Source organism: Heteronotia binoei, chromosome 1, assembly GCF_032191835.1.
Source record: "Heteronotia binoei isolate CCM8104 ecotype False Entrance Well chromosome 1, APGP_CSIRO_Hbin_v1, whole genome shotgun sequence".
Taxonomy (NCBI): Eukaryota; Metazoa; Chordata; class Lepidosauria; order Squamata; family Gekkonidae; genus Heteronotia; species Heteronotia binoei.
The window spans coordinates 262,166,247-262,183,147 of NC_083223.1; the positions used below are offsets into that span (position 1 = coordinate 262,166,247).

Consider the following 16,901-nt stretch of genomic DNA (forward strand, 5'->3'; position numbering starts at 1 on the left):
GCCGTCTCCCTGGCTTGTAATCAATTGCTTGAACAGATGATCACAAATGCAGTCACTGCTCCACCCTGGGCTGAGACGTTGAGCAGAAGGGGTATTTCTAGGGGGTCACAGTCTGGGTGTTGGGGGAGGTGGTTTTATTTTTATTATATTTCCCAGCATGGCGCCCGCTGGCTCGTCTCAATTTTCTGACAATCAAAGTATGTGAGTTATGTGTCCCTCTTGCACTCAAAGGTTCATTTCTCAAATTGTGTTGGCATTAGAAAGAGGCACATTCGGAATGATGTCAGGGTGGGTGGGCCAGCAATGTGCCTGAAATTGCGAGTGGCCCCGGTGGACTGGAGTACTGCCTGCGTGTTCTGCCTTGGTGCTTATGCTGCTTTCTGATCAGGAGAAGGCCAGATCAGGGACTGGTGCAGAGAGACAATGGACAGTCTCTTCCGCAGGCAGATCATTGGCTGCATCTCAGGACTAGAAGGGATTGTTGAGTGCTTGAATTGCATGTGACTGAGAAACATCCAGCAGAACTATTTATCCAAGCCGTGGTCAGTGTGAAGCAGTTGTGCGTGGAGCAGCAACTCAGGCAGAGATGCAGCAAGCAGCCTCTTCCTGCTCTGTGAACAATGCAATAGAATTGGGGTTGTAGAACCAAACAGAAATTTAAAGAAACACAACTTAAGCAAAGTGTTAACTAAGATTTCAGGTTTTCACAGCTGGTAACATCATTAGGGTTTGTAGAATCTTTCGGGATCAAGTGCCATGTTCTACTGGAGAAAGTTTTCCTTCCAGATGTTTCGTTCTCAGCTGCGGAGAACATCCTCAGTGGCGTTGCAGCCGGAGCAGGCGCTCAGACCTTCTTGGCTGCTGCGCATTGACATCTCAATGCACAGCAGCCAAGAAGGTCTGAGCGCCTGCTCCAGCTGCAACGCCACTGAGGATGTTCTCCACAGCTGAGAACGAAACGTCTGGAAAGAAAAACTTTCTCCAGTAGAACACGGCACTTGATTCCGAAAGATTCTACAAACCCTAAAGTGTTAACTGTTAACATGCCATTTTAAATTATATAAGACTACACTGTAAGACTCAAATCACAGCAAACTGTGCACAATAGTATAGACCAGTCCCTAATAATTTATCCAAGTAACTTCATATAGAGTGGTGCCCTGTTGCCTGCATAGAAAAGCCATCTTGAATAGTTCAGCTTTGCCTAGCTTACGGACAGCCAGGAGAAGGGAAGCCTTCCTGACTTCTCCAGATGGACTGTTCCACAACATGGGGGCCACCACAGAGAAGGCATGTGCACAGGCAGTGGTTGCCCATTTGCAGGTGGCCCCTGCAGAAGGCCCTGCACAGATGAGTGACACTGATGTGGTGGGGCTTAGGGGGAGAGACAGCTGTGGCTTACAATCTGGGCATGTGCAAAGGCGGTTTATTATTTATCAATTGCACACTGGTGCTCCATCTTGTAGGGCCGTGGCAATGCATTCCCCCCCTGCCCCATGTGTGCCATGGGCCCTAGTTGCCTTACTTCAAGTGTAACCTTAGAAAATCAATCGGACGCTGTTCTGAGGAGTAGCAGCCACTGAAAGATTTAGTCCAGGGGAGAAAGGGTGGCAGCATGGAAGGGAGCAGCATCTGTTGCAGCGGTTTCTTCTGGCAGGGGTGGCGGCAGGCTCTGGTTGGTGGTTGAGAGACTGGAGCCTCAGCATTGCCGACCCCTGACCTGAGAGACAGTTTGGTGTAGTGGTTAAGTGTGTGGACTCTTATCTGGGAGAACCGGGTTTGTTTCCCCACTCGCAGCTGCTGGTATGGCCTTGGGTCAGTCATAGCTCTCGCCGAGCTGTCCTTGAAAGGGCAGCATCTATCAGAGCTCCCTCAGCCCCACCTACCTCACAGGGTGTCTGTTGTGGGGGAGGGAGGCAAAGGAGATTGTAGGCCACTCTGAGATTCAGAGTGAAGGGTGGAATATCCAATATCATCTTCTTATCTTCATCATCATCTTCTTCAAAAACAACAACTGCTCAGCCTATTAAATTTCCTCTTAGAAGCCTTTATTGGCAAAAGCCCCACTCAGCCTCTCCCGCTTCCCCAAAGCCGGGGCTTTCATTGTAGCAGGAACTCCTTTACATATTAGGCCACGCCCCCTGATGTAGCCAATCCTCCAGGAGCTTACAGTAGGCCCTGTACTAAGAGCCCTGTAAGCTCTCGGTGGATTGGCTACATCAGAGAGGTGTGGCCTAATATGCAAAGGAGTTCCTGCTACAAAAAAGCCCCATTCAAAACACTTGGGAAAGGTATCGTGAAGATATCATGGGAATGGTATCAAGATACCACGAAAGGTATTGGGGAGTCCCATGGCATCCACAGGCACCCTGCTTGGGGATCCTTGGAGCAGAAGATCCTGTTCTCAATCTCCTTCAGTAACGCTCTCTTTCAGCTCCGCCTGCCTTCCAGGAGACCCCGCCAGCGTTCGTAGAAGTGCAAGACAGAGAGCCCCTCACTCTCACCTGCTCCGCAGCCGGCAACCCTCGGCCTGTCGTTACTTGGAAGAGGAACAACCAAGCCGTACGAGGTGGAGACAAAGTGCAGGTACGAACGGGCGGGCGTGTCCAGGAGCGGAGGGCCTTGAAGTCACCACGGACACCGGCCCGTTGCAGAGCAAGAATGGGGATTTCAAAGAGAACTGTCAAGCCGTTGCAGAATTTCCCAGGATCTTGGACCTTGCCCTGTAAAAGAGGAAAAGCATGCTCCTAGCTAGACTTCACCATGGTGGAGCAGATTTTGAAAGCCAGCTGATCTTGCCACCTGCACTGGCGTGATCTTAAGCAGAGTTATACCCAGGGCTTTTTTTATAGCAGGAACTCCTTTGTATATTAGGCCACGCACCCCTGATGCAGCCAATCCCCCAAGAGCTGACAGGGCTGTTCTTGCAGGGCCTACTGCAAGCTCCAGGAGGATTGGCTACATCAGGGATGCGTGGCCTAATATGCGAAGGAGTTCCTACTACAAAAGAAGCCTGGATTATACCCTTCCTAAGGTCATGGATTGCTGTTGATTTAGAAGGATGCAACACTGTCTAGGATAGCACGTTCAGCCTCCCATCTGAAAAGAGTCTGCTGGTCTTCTCTTGCTGCCCTTTGTGCTTGGCATGCATGGCTAGAACGCCCCCTACGCATTCCTTAAAATCCCTTCACAAAACTTGCCGGGGGGGGGGGGATGTGTGAGGTTTTGTGAGTGGGGGGAACCCCACCATCACCACTTAAGGGGAAAAAAAGCTTAAGTAAGTTAATACTTCTGCCAGATCCCTCTAAAGTTGTCAGATCTCCTATCGCAGCTAAAAAAAAAAAACCCCATTGATGCATCCCTTCCCCCATCAAATCAAATTTCCATCACATGGGTTGTCGCTGCTACTTGTGAGGGGAAAGCAGCCTTTGCCAGCCCCAGCCCCAGAAATCAGAGAGATCAATTCCAAAATCCGGGGAGATGGATTTCCTTAGGGGGATAACCAGAGAGAGAATTAATTTTCAATTTTTTTTAAAAAAAAGAAATGTTTTCTTGAACAAACTCTTTTGCTTAGGACCAGACTGACCCCTGCTGGCCATGCTGAGTAATACAAGAGTTTCCCCTTCTGTTTTCATGGCATTAAGGCTGTTTTCAGCTGGACAGCGGAGTCAGGGCCTTTTTTTTTTTGTAGCAGGAGCTCCTTTGCATATTAGGCTACACCCCCTTTATGTAGCCAATCCTCCAAGAGCTTACAGTAGGCCCTGTAAGAAGAGCCCTGTAAGTTCTGAGAGCAGGGGTGTCAAACTCATTTGTTATGAAGGATGGATCTGACATAAATGAGACCTTGTCAGGCCGGGCCATGTGTGTCGTAAAATGTTATGCCAGGTAGCAGAGGTATAAGCTTGTATTATGGACACAGACAAACACAATTAAAGATTTTGTATTCCTCCCATGTGATCAAGGGAACTGGGCAAAGAATCTCTGGCTCTTTCCCTCCCTCCCCAGGAGATTAGGAGGGAGTGGAGCCTCAGCCAATAGAAGGGGGAAAGGCTTGGCTCAGTAGCTCTGCTGTGTGATTGACAGAGCTTTCTCCCCAAGGGAGGAGCCTCAGCCAATGGCAAAAATAGAGGCTTTGCTCTGTAGCTTCTGTGCAATTGAGAAACCCTTGCAAAGCAAGCTGTGACACAGAAGGAAGCAAGAGAGAGGGAGATGAAAGCAGACTTGCTCATGAGCCTGATAGGAGCCCTCCAGGGGCCTGATTTGGCCCCCAGGCCGCATGTTTGGTACCCCTGTCTTAGAGGATTGGCTACATCAGGGGTGTGTGCCCTAATATGCAAAGGAGTTCCTGCTACAAAACAAAAGTCCTGCGTAAATTGTTCTTAACGGGCGGGCAGCTTTGGAAATTGCCGTTGCTACGATCGGAGTTTTATCTGTGCATTGGGGAAGGGACCATCCCCCTTCAGTAGAAAAAAAGCAAGAATCCAGTAGCTCCAAAATTTGCGGCAGGGCATGAGGTTTCCAGAGTCACTGCTGAGTTCTTCAGAGCAATGACATGTGAACGCTCACCCCTGATAAATGAAGAGGTCAGCGGTCACTCATGAAAGCCCATCATCCCCTGCCACAATTTTTGCTAGTCTTTAAAATGCTTTTGGACACTGGCTCTTTTCTACTGCTATGGAAAGATTGACATGGCCACTCATCTTGATTCATCCCCCTTCAGCCTCTGAAACTGGAAGGGACCCTCGTTGTTCCTGGGAAGCCGAGAATGCCATGCCTGTGCGGCCCAGTCGCTAACAGGCCACGGACCAGGACCGGTCCACGGCCCGGAGGTCGAGGGCCCCTGATCTAGTCCAGTCTCCTGCACAATGCAGAAGATTCACAGCTCCCTTCCATCCCCACTCCCCCCAGTGACCCCTGCTCTGTGCCCAGAGGAAGGCAAAATACCTCCTGGATCCCTGGGCTAATCTGACGTGGGAGAAAATCCCTTCTGACTCCCAAGGGGCAATCGATGCAACCCTGGGCGTATAAGAAGGGGCCACAAGAGCTAAGCAGTGGCTCATCCCTTCCTGCCCTCCCTCTCACATTCTACCCAAGTTCACAGGATCTTCGTTGCTGTCAGATGGCCATCTAGCCTCTGTTTAAAATTCTCCAAGGAAGGAGAGCCCACCACCTCCCGAGGAAGCCTGTTCCACTGAGGAACCACTCTAACGGTCAGGAAGTTCTTCCTAATGTTGAGCTTTCTTAAAACGTGGTGCCCAAAGCTGAACACAATACTCCAGGTGAGGTCTCACCAGAGCAGAGTAAAGCGATACCATCGCTCAGGGGTGGAATTCTAGCAGGAGCTCCTTTGCATATTAGGCCACACACCCCTGATGTAGCCAATCCTCCAAGAGCTTACAGGCAGTGTTCCCTCTAAGCTGAGTTAGCGTGAGGTAGCTCACAGATTTTTAGTCTCCAGCTCACACATTTTCGTCAGCTCAGGAAGAAGCACAATAATTTATTCAGTCGCTCACAACTTTAATGCCAGTAGCTCACAAAGTAGAATTTTTGCTCACAAGACTGCAGCTTAGAGGGGACCTTGCTTACAGGGCTCTTTTTTGTAAGCTCTCGGAGGACTGGCTACAGCAGTGGGGTGTGGCCTAATATGCAGAGGAGCTCCTGCTAGAATTCCACCCCTGCCGTCACTTCACGTGATCTGGACACTATACTTCTGTAAATACAGCCCAAAATTGCATTTGCAGTGTTTAGCTGAAAACTGTTCCGATTTCAGTCCATCGGTTCTGGCCTGACCTTCCGGGGCAGCAGAAAACTACTCTCCTCCACCCTCTGTGCGACAGCCCTTCAAATAGGTAGTTGAGAGAGCAACTGCTCAGTGTCACCCAGCAAGCATCACAGCCTGGGCGGGTTCACGGCTCAACACTTTTTCATCCCATCATTTCGGCTTTCTGTGCTGTCCCCACCCTTCCCCTTCCACACCGGCTCCTCCCTCTTGCCCTTTCGCCGGCTGTAATCAGGGCTCGGATGTCCTCAGGAAGCCTGGCCGCATCCTGATTGCTACATGTGGGGCAGTGTTTCCCAGTGATAGCCGAGTTCCCTTTGATTACAGCCAGGCAGCACGCAGAAGGGAGCATGAACGGCTGAGAACAGGCCAGAAGCGAGGGCTTTCCTCAAATACGAAGGCTTAACCTAGTCTGCTGTGGGCCCAATTTATGGGTGATATGCAGGGCTTTTTTTGTAGCAGGGACTCCTTTGCATGGAGCTTACAGTAGACCCTGTACTAAGAGCCCAGTAAGCTCTTGGAGGGGTCTTAGTAGATCATACGCTGAACATGAGTCAACGGCGCGATGCGGTGGCTAAAAAGGCAAATGCAATTTTGGGCTGTGTCAACCGAAGTATAGTGTCCAGATCACGTGATGTGATGGTATCACTTTATTCTGCTCTGGTAAGACCTCACCTGGAGTATTGTGTTCAGTTTTGGGCACCGCATTTTAAGAAGGATATAGACAAGCTAGAACGAGTCCAGAGGAGGGTGACGAAGATGGTAAGGGGTCTAGAGACTAAGTCCTATGAGGAAAGGTTGAAGGAGCTGGGCGTGTTTAGCCTGGAGAGGAGACGGCCGAGAGGTGATATGATCACCGTCTTCAAGTCCTTGAAGGGCTGTCATATAGAGGATGGGGTGGAATTGTTTTCTGTGGCCCCGGAAGGTAGGACCAGAACCAATGGGTTAAAATTAAATCAGAAGAGTTTCTGGCTCAACATTAGGAAGAACTTCCTGACCGTTAGAGCGATTCTTCAGTGGAACAGGCTTCCTTGGGAGGTGGTGGGCTCTCCTTCCTTGGAGGTTTTTAAACAGAGGCTAGATGGCCATCTGACAGCAATGAAGATCCTATGAATTTAGGGGGAGGTATTTGTGGGTTTCCTGCATTGTGCAGGGAGTTGGACTAGATGACCCTGGAGCTTCCTTCCAATTCTGTGATTGGCTACATCAGGAGTGTATGGCCTAATATGCAAAGGAGTTCCTGATACAAAAAAAAGGATAGGCCAAACATTATATAATAACAGCGAGGATAGGAGCAGCGTCTCCTCCCCCCACCTCCATTTGAACCGCTTCTGTTGAGTCCAAATGGGGCAGGCGAACAACTCTCACCACCCTTTCTAAAGAGTAGGAATTTGAACTCAGGTCTCTTAGGCCCTAGTCCACGGGTGGCCAAACTGTGACCCGGGAGCAACATGTGGCTCTTTCCCACATATTGTGTGGCTCTTGAAGCCCCCAACACCCCATCAGCCAGCTTGTAAAAGGCATCTGTCTCTTTAAATCACATCAGCAAGCCAAGCCAGCTGGCAGCTTGGAGAATGCATTTAAAGTTAAAGTTGCTTTCTTTTCCATCACTCCCTCCCCATCTATTTTCCTTCCTTCCTTCCTTCCTTCCTTCCTTCCTTCCTTCCTTCCTTCCTTCCTTCCTTCCTTCCTTCCTTCCTTCCTTCCTTCCTTCCTTCCTTCCTTCCTTCCTTCCTTCCTTCCTTCCTTCCTTCCTTCCTTCCTTCCTCCCTCCCTCCCTCCCTCCCTCCCTCCCTCCCTCCCTCCCTTCATTTATTTTTATTTTACATAGGAAATTTATATTCCGCCCTTTTCCAAAACAGGCTCAGGGCAGATCCCTCCCTCCGTCCCTCCTTCCTTCTAGCCCTCAAACATCTGACATTCACATCTTGCAGCTCTCAGACACCTGACATTTATTCTGTGTGGCTTTTACATTAAGCAAGTTTGGCCACCCCTGCCCTAGTCCAACAAACATCTTCGCATCTTGATCTCACCAGATTTTGTCAAGGCATTTCAGGAAATAATATCTATCTGTCATCTATGCACTCATCCAGTCTCCATTTTCTTGTCTGTCACATATGTCCTGCTGGGGTGGGGGATGACACATATAGCTCCCATTTTATCCTCACAATAACCCTGTGAGGTAGGTAAATCCAAGCAGTTGTGATTATCCCAAAATCCCCTGGTGAGCCATTTGGTAGCTGAGTCGGGAGCTGGCACAGTGCACTATCTCAGCCTCTGCCAGAAATTCACTTGGCTTTAAGCCAGCCATTCCTTCTCTGCCTCTGATCCCATCGGTATAATGGGGACAGTAATTCAGGGTTGTTGGAAATACTCTGTGTAATGCTAAAACTCTAAATGACTGCTAAACATTATATAATATTTTATTCTCTCTCACTCTCTTTTCTCTCTGCCTATATTTTATCTATATATCTATATCCAGGGCTTTTTTTAAGCAGGAACGCACAGCTATGCAGTTCCAGCTGGGTTGGCATCAGGGGGTGTGGCCTAATATGCAAATGAGTTCCTGGTGGGTCTTTTCTACCAAAAAAGCCCCATGTGAAACAATGGTGGTGTCAGGGGGTGTGGCCTAATATGCAAATGAGTTCTTGGTGGGCCTTTTCTACCAAAAAAGCCCTTTCTATGTATATATCAGTATCTATTTTATATCGATACGTGTGTGTGTGTCTATCTATCATCTATCTACACATACATATACATACATACATATATATATATATATATATATATACACACACACACACACACACAGGGCTTTTTAAACAAAAAAAACAGGAATGTAGTTCTAGCTGGATTGGTGTCAGGGGGTGTGGCCTAATATGCAAATGAGTTCCTGCTGGGCTTTTTCTACAAAATGCCCTGCACACTCACACACACATGAATTTCCAGTCTTTTAAGAAGTTCCCATTTTCCATTAAAACATCAAAGAGTCGTGCGGTACCTTAACGTCTAAGAAATTTATTGTGGCTGCAGCTTCCATAAGCCAGAGGTCTGCTTCATCTGATATGTTGCTGATTTCGGTTAGCTTGAAGGGAAAGGGGAATTGCTTTAAAATGACCATGCCGTGCCGTCTGAGCCCTTGGAAGATTGCAAAGATATATAAATGAGGTTCAGAAAAGTTCCTCGAACGATGCAAACCGAAGGGCAGACTTTTTCCATAGATGGTTCTTAGGCGTTCAAGCCAGTAATTTCTGAGAAACGGTTGCTGAGACAATATCAAGTATGTTAACTATGCAATTACCAGAAACACCGTTGATAGACTTGCTCTGACTTGCATTAACTAGGGCTGAGTCTCCGGGTAGTTTCAAGGTGGGCAGAATTCAGAAAAATGAATTTACGTTGCCTTTCTTGGTAACAGCAATGGATCCCTAAAGTCTAGCAGTTCATTTTCTTGAGGAAGCAAACAGTCTGTTGAATTAAAAAAATATATTAAAATTGCAGTCCTGTGGTCCCTTACTCAGGAGCAATTAAGAACATAAGAAGTGCCACGCTGGATCAGACCAGTGGTCCACCTAGTCCAGCATTCTGTCTCACACAGTGGCTCCAACCTCTGGAGGACCCACAACAGGCCAGAGAGGCCAAGACTTCGTCATATTAAGAAGATAAGAAGAGCTCTGTTGGATCAGACCAGTGGTCCATCTAGTTCAGCATCCTGCCTCACACAGTGGCCTCAGCCAGTTCCTCTGGAGGGCCAACAACAGGGCAGAGAGGCTGAGGCCTTCCCCTCATAAGAACATCAGAAGAGCCCTGCTGGGTCAGACCAGTGAGGGTCCATCTAGTCCAGCATCCTGCCTCACACAGTGGCCTCAGCCAGTTCCTCTGGAGGGCCAACAACAGGGCAGAGAGGCTGAGGCCTTCCCCTCAGAGGAACATCAGAAGAGCCCTGCTGGATCAGACCAGTGAGAGTCCATCTAGTCCAGCATCCTGCCTCACACAGTGGCCTCAACCAGTTCCTCTGGAGGGCCAACAACAGGGCAGAGAGGCTGAGGCCTTCCCCTCATAAGAACATCAGAAGAGCCCTGCTGGGTCAGACCAGTGAGGGTCCATCTAGTCCAGCATCCTGCCTCACACAGTGGCCTCAGCCAGTTCCTCTGGAGGGCCAACAACAGGGCAGAGAGGCTGAGGCCTTCCCCTCAGAAGAACATCAGAAGAGCCCTGCTGGATCAGACCAGTGGGCCATCTAGTCCAGCATCCTGTCTCACACAGTGGCCTCAACCAGTTCCTCTGGAGGGCCAACAAGGCAGAAAGGCCAGGATCCTCCCCCAGTGTTGTTTCCTGGCTCTGGGATTCAGCGGTTGACTGCCTCTGAACGTGGAGGTTCCCCTCAGCAACTGATAGACCTAATCTCCATGAATCTATCTAGTCCCCTTTTAAAGATGTCTGTGCCTGTGGCCATCACTACATCCTCTGGCAGCGAATTCCACATTGGAATCGCTGTTTAAAGAAGCATTTTGTCCATCCTGAATCTGCTGTCCATTAGCTTCGCTGGATGCCCTCGAGTTCTGGTCTGAGATCCCAAAGGCATAAGTTCCTGGGTAAACATATCTAGGATCGGCTGCTACAAGAAGGCCTGCATTTGACAGTAATACAAATAAATCAAATTGACTTAGTGTCCCTCTGTGACCAAATCTTAAGTGTTTGGAACGTGTGGGAATGAACATATTTGTCTGCTGCTTTCTGTTGATTTTGTTCATTGAGGATCTTACGGCGGTCTGTTCTGGCTTTTTGGTGACTGTTTACATTTCCAGAGGTTTGCTCCTGATCTGAATATGGCGTTTATTCTAACAAGTACTGCCCGTTCATGAAGAAGGGCTGTGGTATATAGGCCACAGTGTTGGGTAGAGTTCCCAGCCTCCCACTGGTTTTGGAGCCCCCAACCCTCCAGCATGGAGCTGGCTGGTGGGGGAATTCCCACCCCAAAAGAGCTCCGTCGTGCCTGACGTGCTTAGCGTGATGATATCACCCGGAAGTGATGTCATTGTGCCGGGCACATCGCACTGGGGATGCTCTAGCAATTTGGGTAAAAACTCTATGATGCCATAGAGTTTCTATCCAAATTGTTAGAGTGTTCCCATGCAGCATGCCTGGGGGAGTGATGATGTCACTTCCAGGTGATGTCATTGTGCCACGCATGAGGAACTTCCCTCCACCCAGAGCCAGGGACGACCTGGCAACCTTAGTGTTGGGTGAGGACCTAGGAGAAGCTGGTCCAAATCCCCACTCTGCCATGGAAGCTTGCTGGGAGTCCTCAGCATTCACACCCACTCAGCCCCCCAACATCCCACTGAGCAGAGCCATTTACAACCTGAACAGGATATTCTATGACCTTAAAGTGGGCAGTGGACAGTAAATGTCCAGATTACTGCTGAGCGGACAGGGGTGGAATTCTACCAGGTGCTCCTTTGCATGTTAGGCCACAGCCCTATGATGTAGCCAATCCTCCAAGAGCTTACAAAAAAGAGCCTTGTAAGCTCTTGGAGGATTGGCTACATCAGAGGGTGTGGCCTAATTTGCAAAGGAGCTCCTGCTAGAATTCCACCCCTGTGAATTCACCTCTTGCCCTGAAAACCCTACTGGGTCATTATCAGTCAGTTGTGACTTGATGTCGCCTTCCACCATGACCATGGTCATCTGCCAACGCCTGTCCTGGAGCCCTTCACGGTTTTTTTAGAAAGTGGGTGAGGCCAGGTGGAGCTTCCACCAGCAGGGCTTCTGATTGGCCACTGGAGTTCTGATTGGCAGATTTTGAAAAAAAAATTAGTCTGCAGCAGCTGCTGCCGCCACAGCTCAAGGACTGACAGTAAGTGGAGTATACACAAGGAAATATTTTTAAATAGTATGGCCATTTTAAAAGGCATCCTTTTAAACAGAGCTTCTGTGTAAAATGTCGAAGAGTCACTATTACAGTCAGGGCTTTTTTGGTAGAAAAAGCCCAGCAAGAACTCATTTGCATATTAGGCCACACCCCCTGGCTTCACCATTGTTTTGCGCAGGGCTTTTTATAGAAAAAGCCCGGCGTGAACCTATTTGCATATTAGGCCACACCCCCTGGCACCAAGCCAGCCGGAACTGTGTTCCTGCTCAAAAAAGGCTCTGATTATCTCACTCCCGGATACTTTGTGATTGTCTTCCACCTCCCATGACAGCCATCTTGTGGTTGGCTCCGCCTCCTGTGGCAACCATCTTGTGATTGTGCCCCCATCACCCTGTGTCAAAAGTCCAAAGGTTTCCACAGGTTCATAAAGGTTGGGGACCCCTTCTCTGTTGCTCTGCACTGGTTCTCTTCACAAATTTGTGAGAAATTGCACCAATTCTTCCCAGTGAAGCAATGAAGGACTTCACTGATGTTTGAAAGCCCTCGTGGTAGTATAGATTCTCAAGAGAAGCTCTGAGAAGATACAAAAGCCCCCCATGTGGTTTTGTGGTTTTTCCCCAGGTGAAGAATGGGACTCTCATCATTGCCAATGTGGAGCGGGCCAGTGCTGGGTCCTACACTTGCCATGCCACCAGTGAGGAGGGCACCATCACCCACACCACCCGCCTGCTGGTACAAGGTAAGTGGGGGAGCATCCCTTGAGATCCGACGAAACGACAGCATACCATCTGAAAATTTTGAAACGCAGCTTGGGAGGCCTGGTTTTTTGCGCCTCCTCCCTCCGCCCAGTCTGAACCTCAGTTCTCTCGCTTCATCCCCGTTTCTCTGTCCTCTTCACCAGGGCCGCCAGTAATCGTGGTCCCCCCTCAGAACATCACCGTCAACCTCACACAAGATGCCTTCTTGGCCTGCCAAGCCGAGGCCTACCCAGCCAACCTCACTTACAGCTGGTTCCTGGGGAATACAAACGTGTTTCACCTCAGGTAAGAAGGGAATTGGGTGTGCATTGTATTTCCACAAAACTCTGGAGTGCGGACACTCCGGTGTTTGAACAAAAGTTCTATGGTCGGCTTCAAGCATCCCCTGACAATGGTTTGTCCAGTTGCTGCTTAAAGACTGCAGGTTTGGCAGTGCCAATTTAGAAGAAGCATTTCCTCACCCGGCTCAAGAAAGAATGCTGCTTCTGAGGTGGTATCTGCTGAGATGCGTGGCCATCCTCTCAGAAGAGGAATTCCCTGGATTCTCTCTCTCACACAAGCCTGGATTATCTTCTAGATTCTAGGACTAAAGATATAAATGACAAGTGTACAGATAAAGCAACCCTGCCTTTTTTTGAAAGCAGTGGATTCATTCCCATGTAAATGTATGCAGATTTAATTGATCCCATTAAAACGAAATCTGAACTGACTGCATTTACGTTAATTGGGTGACAGCCCAAATAATGAATTATGCCAAATGAATCCATCCCACCTTCCCTCCCTCCTCCTTTTTCAAACTATCTAAGCTAGTAGTTCAGAAGCTGGTGGGTTGGGAGAGATGCTCTTGAGTGAGGTTGCCAACCTCCAGGTGGGGCCTGGAGATCTTCTGGAATTACAGTTGGTTTCCAGGTGACAAGATCAGTTCCCCTGGAGAAAATGGCTGCTTTGGAGGGTAGATTCTATGGAATTACACCCAGAGGTGGAATTCTAGCAGGAGCTCCTTTGCATATTAGGCCACATGTCATGATCCTGGGCCTAGCGAGGCCTGCAGGCTCCAGGGAAGCCTGCTTAGGAGTACAGCACAACCACATTTAACTTTAAAAGGGGTAAATTCTCTGAGATGAGGAGGCATGTGAAGAGGAAACTGAAAGGAAAGGTAAATACACTCCAAACCCTTGGGGAAGCTTGGAGACTATTTAAAACTACATCCTAGAAGCTCAGATAAAATATATACCACATGTTAGGAAAGGTACAAACAGGTATAAGAGAAGGCCTACATCGTTAACAAAAAAAGTAATGGAAGCTGTAAAAGGTAAGAAGGACTCATTTAAGTGGTGGAAAGCTAGTCCAAGTGAGATTAATAAAAGGAAACACAGGCAGTGGCAAATCAAATGCAAGACTGTGATCAGGCAGGCAAAAAGGGACTATGAGGAGCATATTGCAAAAATCATAAAGACCAACAATAAAAATGTCTTCAAATATATTAGAAGCAGGAAACCAGCCAGGGAGGCAGTGGGGCCCTTGGATGACCAAGGGGTCAAAGGATTACTGAAGGAGGATAGGGAAATGGCTGAGAAGCTGAATGCATTTTTTGCTTCCGTCTTCACTGTAGAAGATGAGAAGTGTTTGCCTTCTCCAGAACCACTTATATTGGAAGGGGTGTTGAAAGACCTGAGTCAGATTGAGGTGACAAGAGAGGAGGTCCTACAACTGATAGACAAATTAAAAACTAATAAGTCACCAGGTCTGGATGGCATACATCCCAGAGTTCTGAAAGAACTCAAAGTTGAACTTGTGGATCTTCTGACAAAAATATGTAATCCTAGCATTGGAAAAGGTGCAGAAAAGGGCAACTAGAATGATTAAAGGTTCGGAACACTTTCCCTATGAAGAAAGGTTAAAACGCTTGGGGCTCTTTAGCTTGGAGAAACGTCGACTGCGGGGTGACATGATAGAGGTTTACAAGATTATGCATGGGATGGAGAAGGTAGAGAAAGAAGTACTTTTCTCCCTTTCTCACAATACAAGAACTTGTGGGCATTCAATGAAATTGCTGAGCAGTCGGGTTAGAATGGATAAAAGGAGGTACTTCTTCGCCCAAAGGGTGATTACAGAGAAGGGTGGCCTGAAAAGAGAATATATAAAGGCCAAGCCCCGGAAGTGGGTGTTCTTTTCCTAGGAGGCAGAGCTGAGGTGGAGCTGCTGCCAGGAAGAGACCCTCGCCCTGTAAGGTAGGGTGAGTAGGTCCAGGTCTGACTGACAGTTTAGGGACAGTATGTTTAGACGCGTTAGGGCATTTGGTTATTTTTCCCTTCACCCTTTTACTGTTTAATGCATCTTGTTTGTTTATATTGCACTGACCTTAAAATAACTCTTTTTGTTGTTCACTCTGCCTGGTCCTCACATCTATTATTTGGCCTAAGCTACAAGAGGCCTGAGGGGCTTGGGAGGGAACTCTGGGCCTTCTCAAAGGAGACCCTTAACCCAGAGTGGTGGCAGCAATTGGTAAGACCCCCCTGAGTCGTGACACCACATACCCCTGATGTGGCTACATCAGGGGTGTGTGGCCTAATATGCAAAGGAGCTCCTGCTAGAATTCTACCCCTGGTTATACCCCACTAAGATCCCTCCCCTCTCCAAACCCTTCCATCACCAAATCTCCAGGAAGTTTCCAACCCAGAGCTGGCAACCCTAGGTTGCTGGAATTCCCATCTTTGCCTTCTTCTCTTCCAGCCACCTGCAGTCCCGGATTCGGGTCTTGGTAGACGGGAGCCTCTTGGTTCAGAGAACAACGCCTGAAGATTCAGGACAATATACCTGCATTCCCAGCAACGGGCTAAAAAGACCACCTTCTGCCTCAGCTTTCCTTACAGTTTTGTGTAAGCCTCACTCCCTGCCCCCCCCCCCATTTCTCTCCCCCCCACCACCAAAAAAAAAATTCAACACAGGGCCTTATCGGTGGTGGGACTGAAATTTTGGAACTCCCTTCCCAGGGAGATTTGTCTGTCTCCTTTCAATTTTTGTTTGTTTGTTTTGTCGGGCCTACTGATAAAGTTTTACTGGACCTCCCTGATGGTGTGTGTATGTTTGTATATCTGTATGTTTTCATTGTATTGCCAGATATTTATACATACATTATAAATGCTATTTTAACATGTTAAATGTTTTAATGCCTTGATATTCCCTGCTTTGGGGACCTTGTCAAGAGCCAGTGTGGTGTAGTGGTTAAGAATGTCAAACTAGGATCTGGGAGGCCCAGGTTCCAATCTCTGCTTGTGCCGTGGAAGTTCACAGGGGTGACCTTGGGCCAGTCACAAGCTCTCAGCCCAAGCCTACCTTAGAGGATAGTTGTGAGGATAACATGGAGGAAAGGAGAACAACGGAAGATGCTTTTGGTCTCCACTGGAGAGAAAGGTGGGGTATAAATGAATGAATTAAATAAAATGTGGGTGGAAAGGCAACGAATGAATGAATGGCAGAAGCCTTATAGATGGGGAGGAAAACAGGCCTGGGAAGCCAGCGTCGCTTTGATCTGGCCATTTGGTGTAGTGGTTAAGAATGGTGGACTGTAATCTGAGGAACTGGGTTCGAGTCCCTGCTCCTCCACATGCAGTCAGCTAGGTGACCTTGGGTCAGTCGTAAGTTCTGTCAGAGAAGAAAAAGAAGACGACGGTGATGATGAAGAAATTGGATTTATACCTTGCCCTTCACTCTGAATCTAAGAGCGGCTCACAATCTCCTTTAGCTTCCTCCCCCCCAAAACAGATCCCCTGTGAGGTAGGTGGGGCTGAGAGAGCGCTCACGGAAGCTTCCCTTTCAACGACAGCTCTGCGAGAGCTATGGCTGACCCAAGGCCATTCCAGCAGCTGCAAGTGGAGGAGTGGGGAATCAAACCTGATTCTCCCAGATAAGAGTCCGTACACTTAACCACTACACCAAACTGGCTCTCTCAGCCCCACCTACCTCACAAGGTGTCTGTTGTGGGAAGAGAAACGGAAGGTGATTGGAAGCCACTCTGAGATTCCTTCGGGTAGTGAAGAGTGAGGTATAAAAACCAACTTTCCTTCTTCGTCATCGTCTTCTTTGTCATCTTCTTCATTGAAAGAATCTTCTCCTGACTGTCTCCTTACATTGCCATTTTCACCTTGCCAGGGTGGCAACCCAAGGCTAAGCTTCCAATCCTGGCAAGGAAACCCAGGGCTTTGAAGAAGATGGCTGCCTCCTGACCTTTATTGCTACCTCAGATTTTTCTCTTAACCCACTCCCTCAGCAGCTGACACCACGCCCTCTTGCCTCCCACAGATCCGGCCCGGGTCAGCAACATGCCCCCGGAGACCCTCCTGCCGATCGGGATGCGGGGCACCATCCGGTGCCCGAACAAGGCCAACCCTACCCTGCTCTTCATCAACTGGACCAAAGACGGGCAACCCCTGGATCTAGGCAAGGTAGCTGCAGGAATGGCCATTTCACCCTCCACGTTGGCTTGCCT

The 16,901-nt window shown here is 48.6% G+C and overlaps 1 protein-coding gene across 2 annotated transcripts in view; it reads left to right on the forward strand.

Annotated features, from left to right (window-relative positions):
- The window catches only part of IGSF9 (immunoglobulin superfamily member 9), a 123,897-nt gene that overhangs the window by 81,701 nt on the left and 25,295 nt on the right, over positions 1-16,901 (forward strand). For both annotated transcript variants that reach the window (XM_060254971.1, XM_060254979.1), the window contains 5 exons: positions 2,435-2,586; positions 12,276-12,393; positions 12,556-12,697; positions 15,146-15,291; positions 16,715-16,857. In XM_060254971.1, the coding sequence (XP_060110954.1) occupies positions 2,435-2,586; positions 12,276-12,393; positions 12,556-12,697; positions 15,146-15,291; positions 16,715-16,857 (701 nt within the window). The remainder of the gene's footprint in view (positions 1-2,434; positions 2,587-12,275; positions 12,394-12,555; positions 12,698-15,145; positions 15,292-16,714; positions 16,858-16,901) is intronic.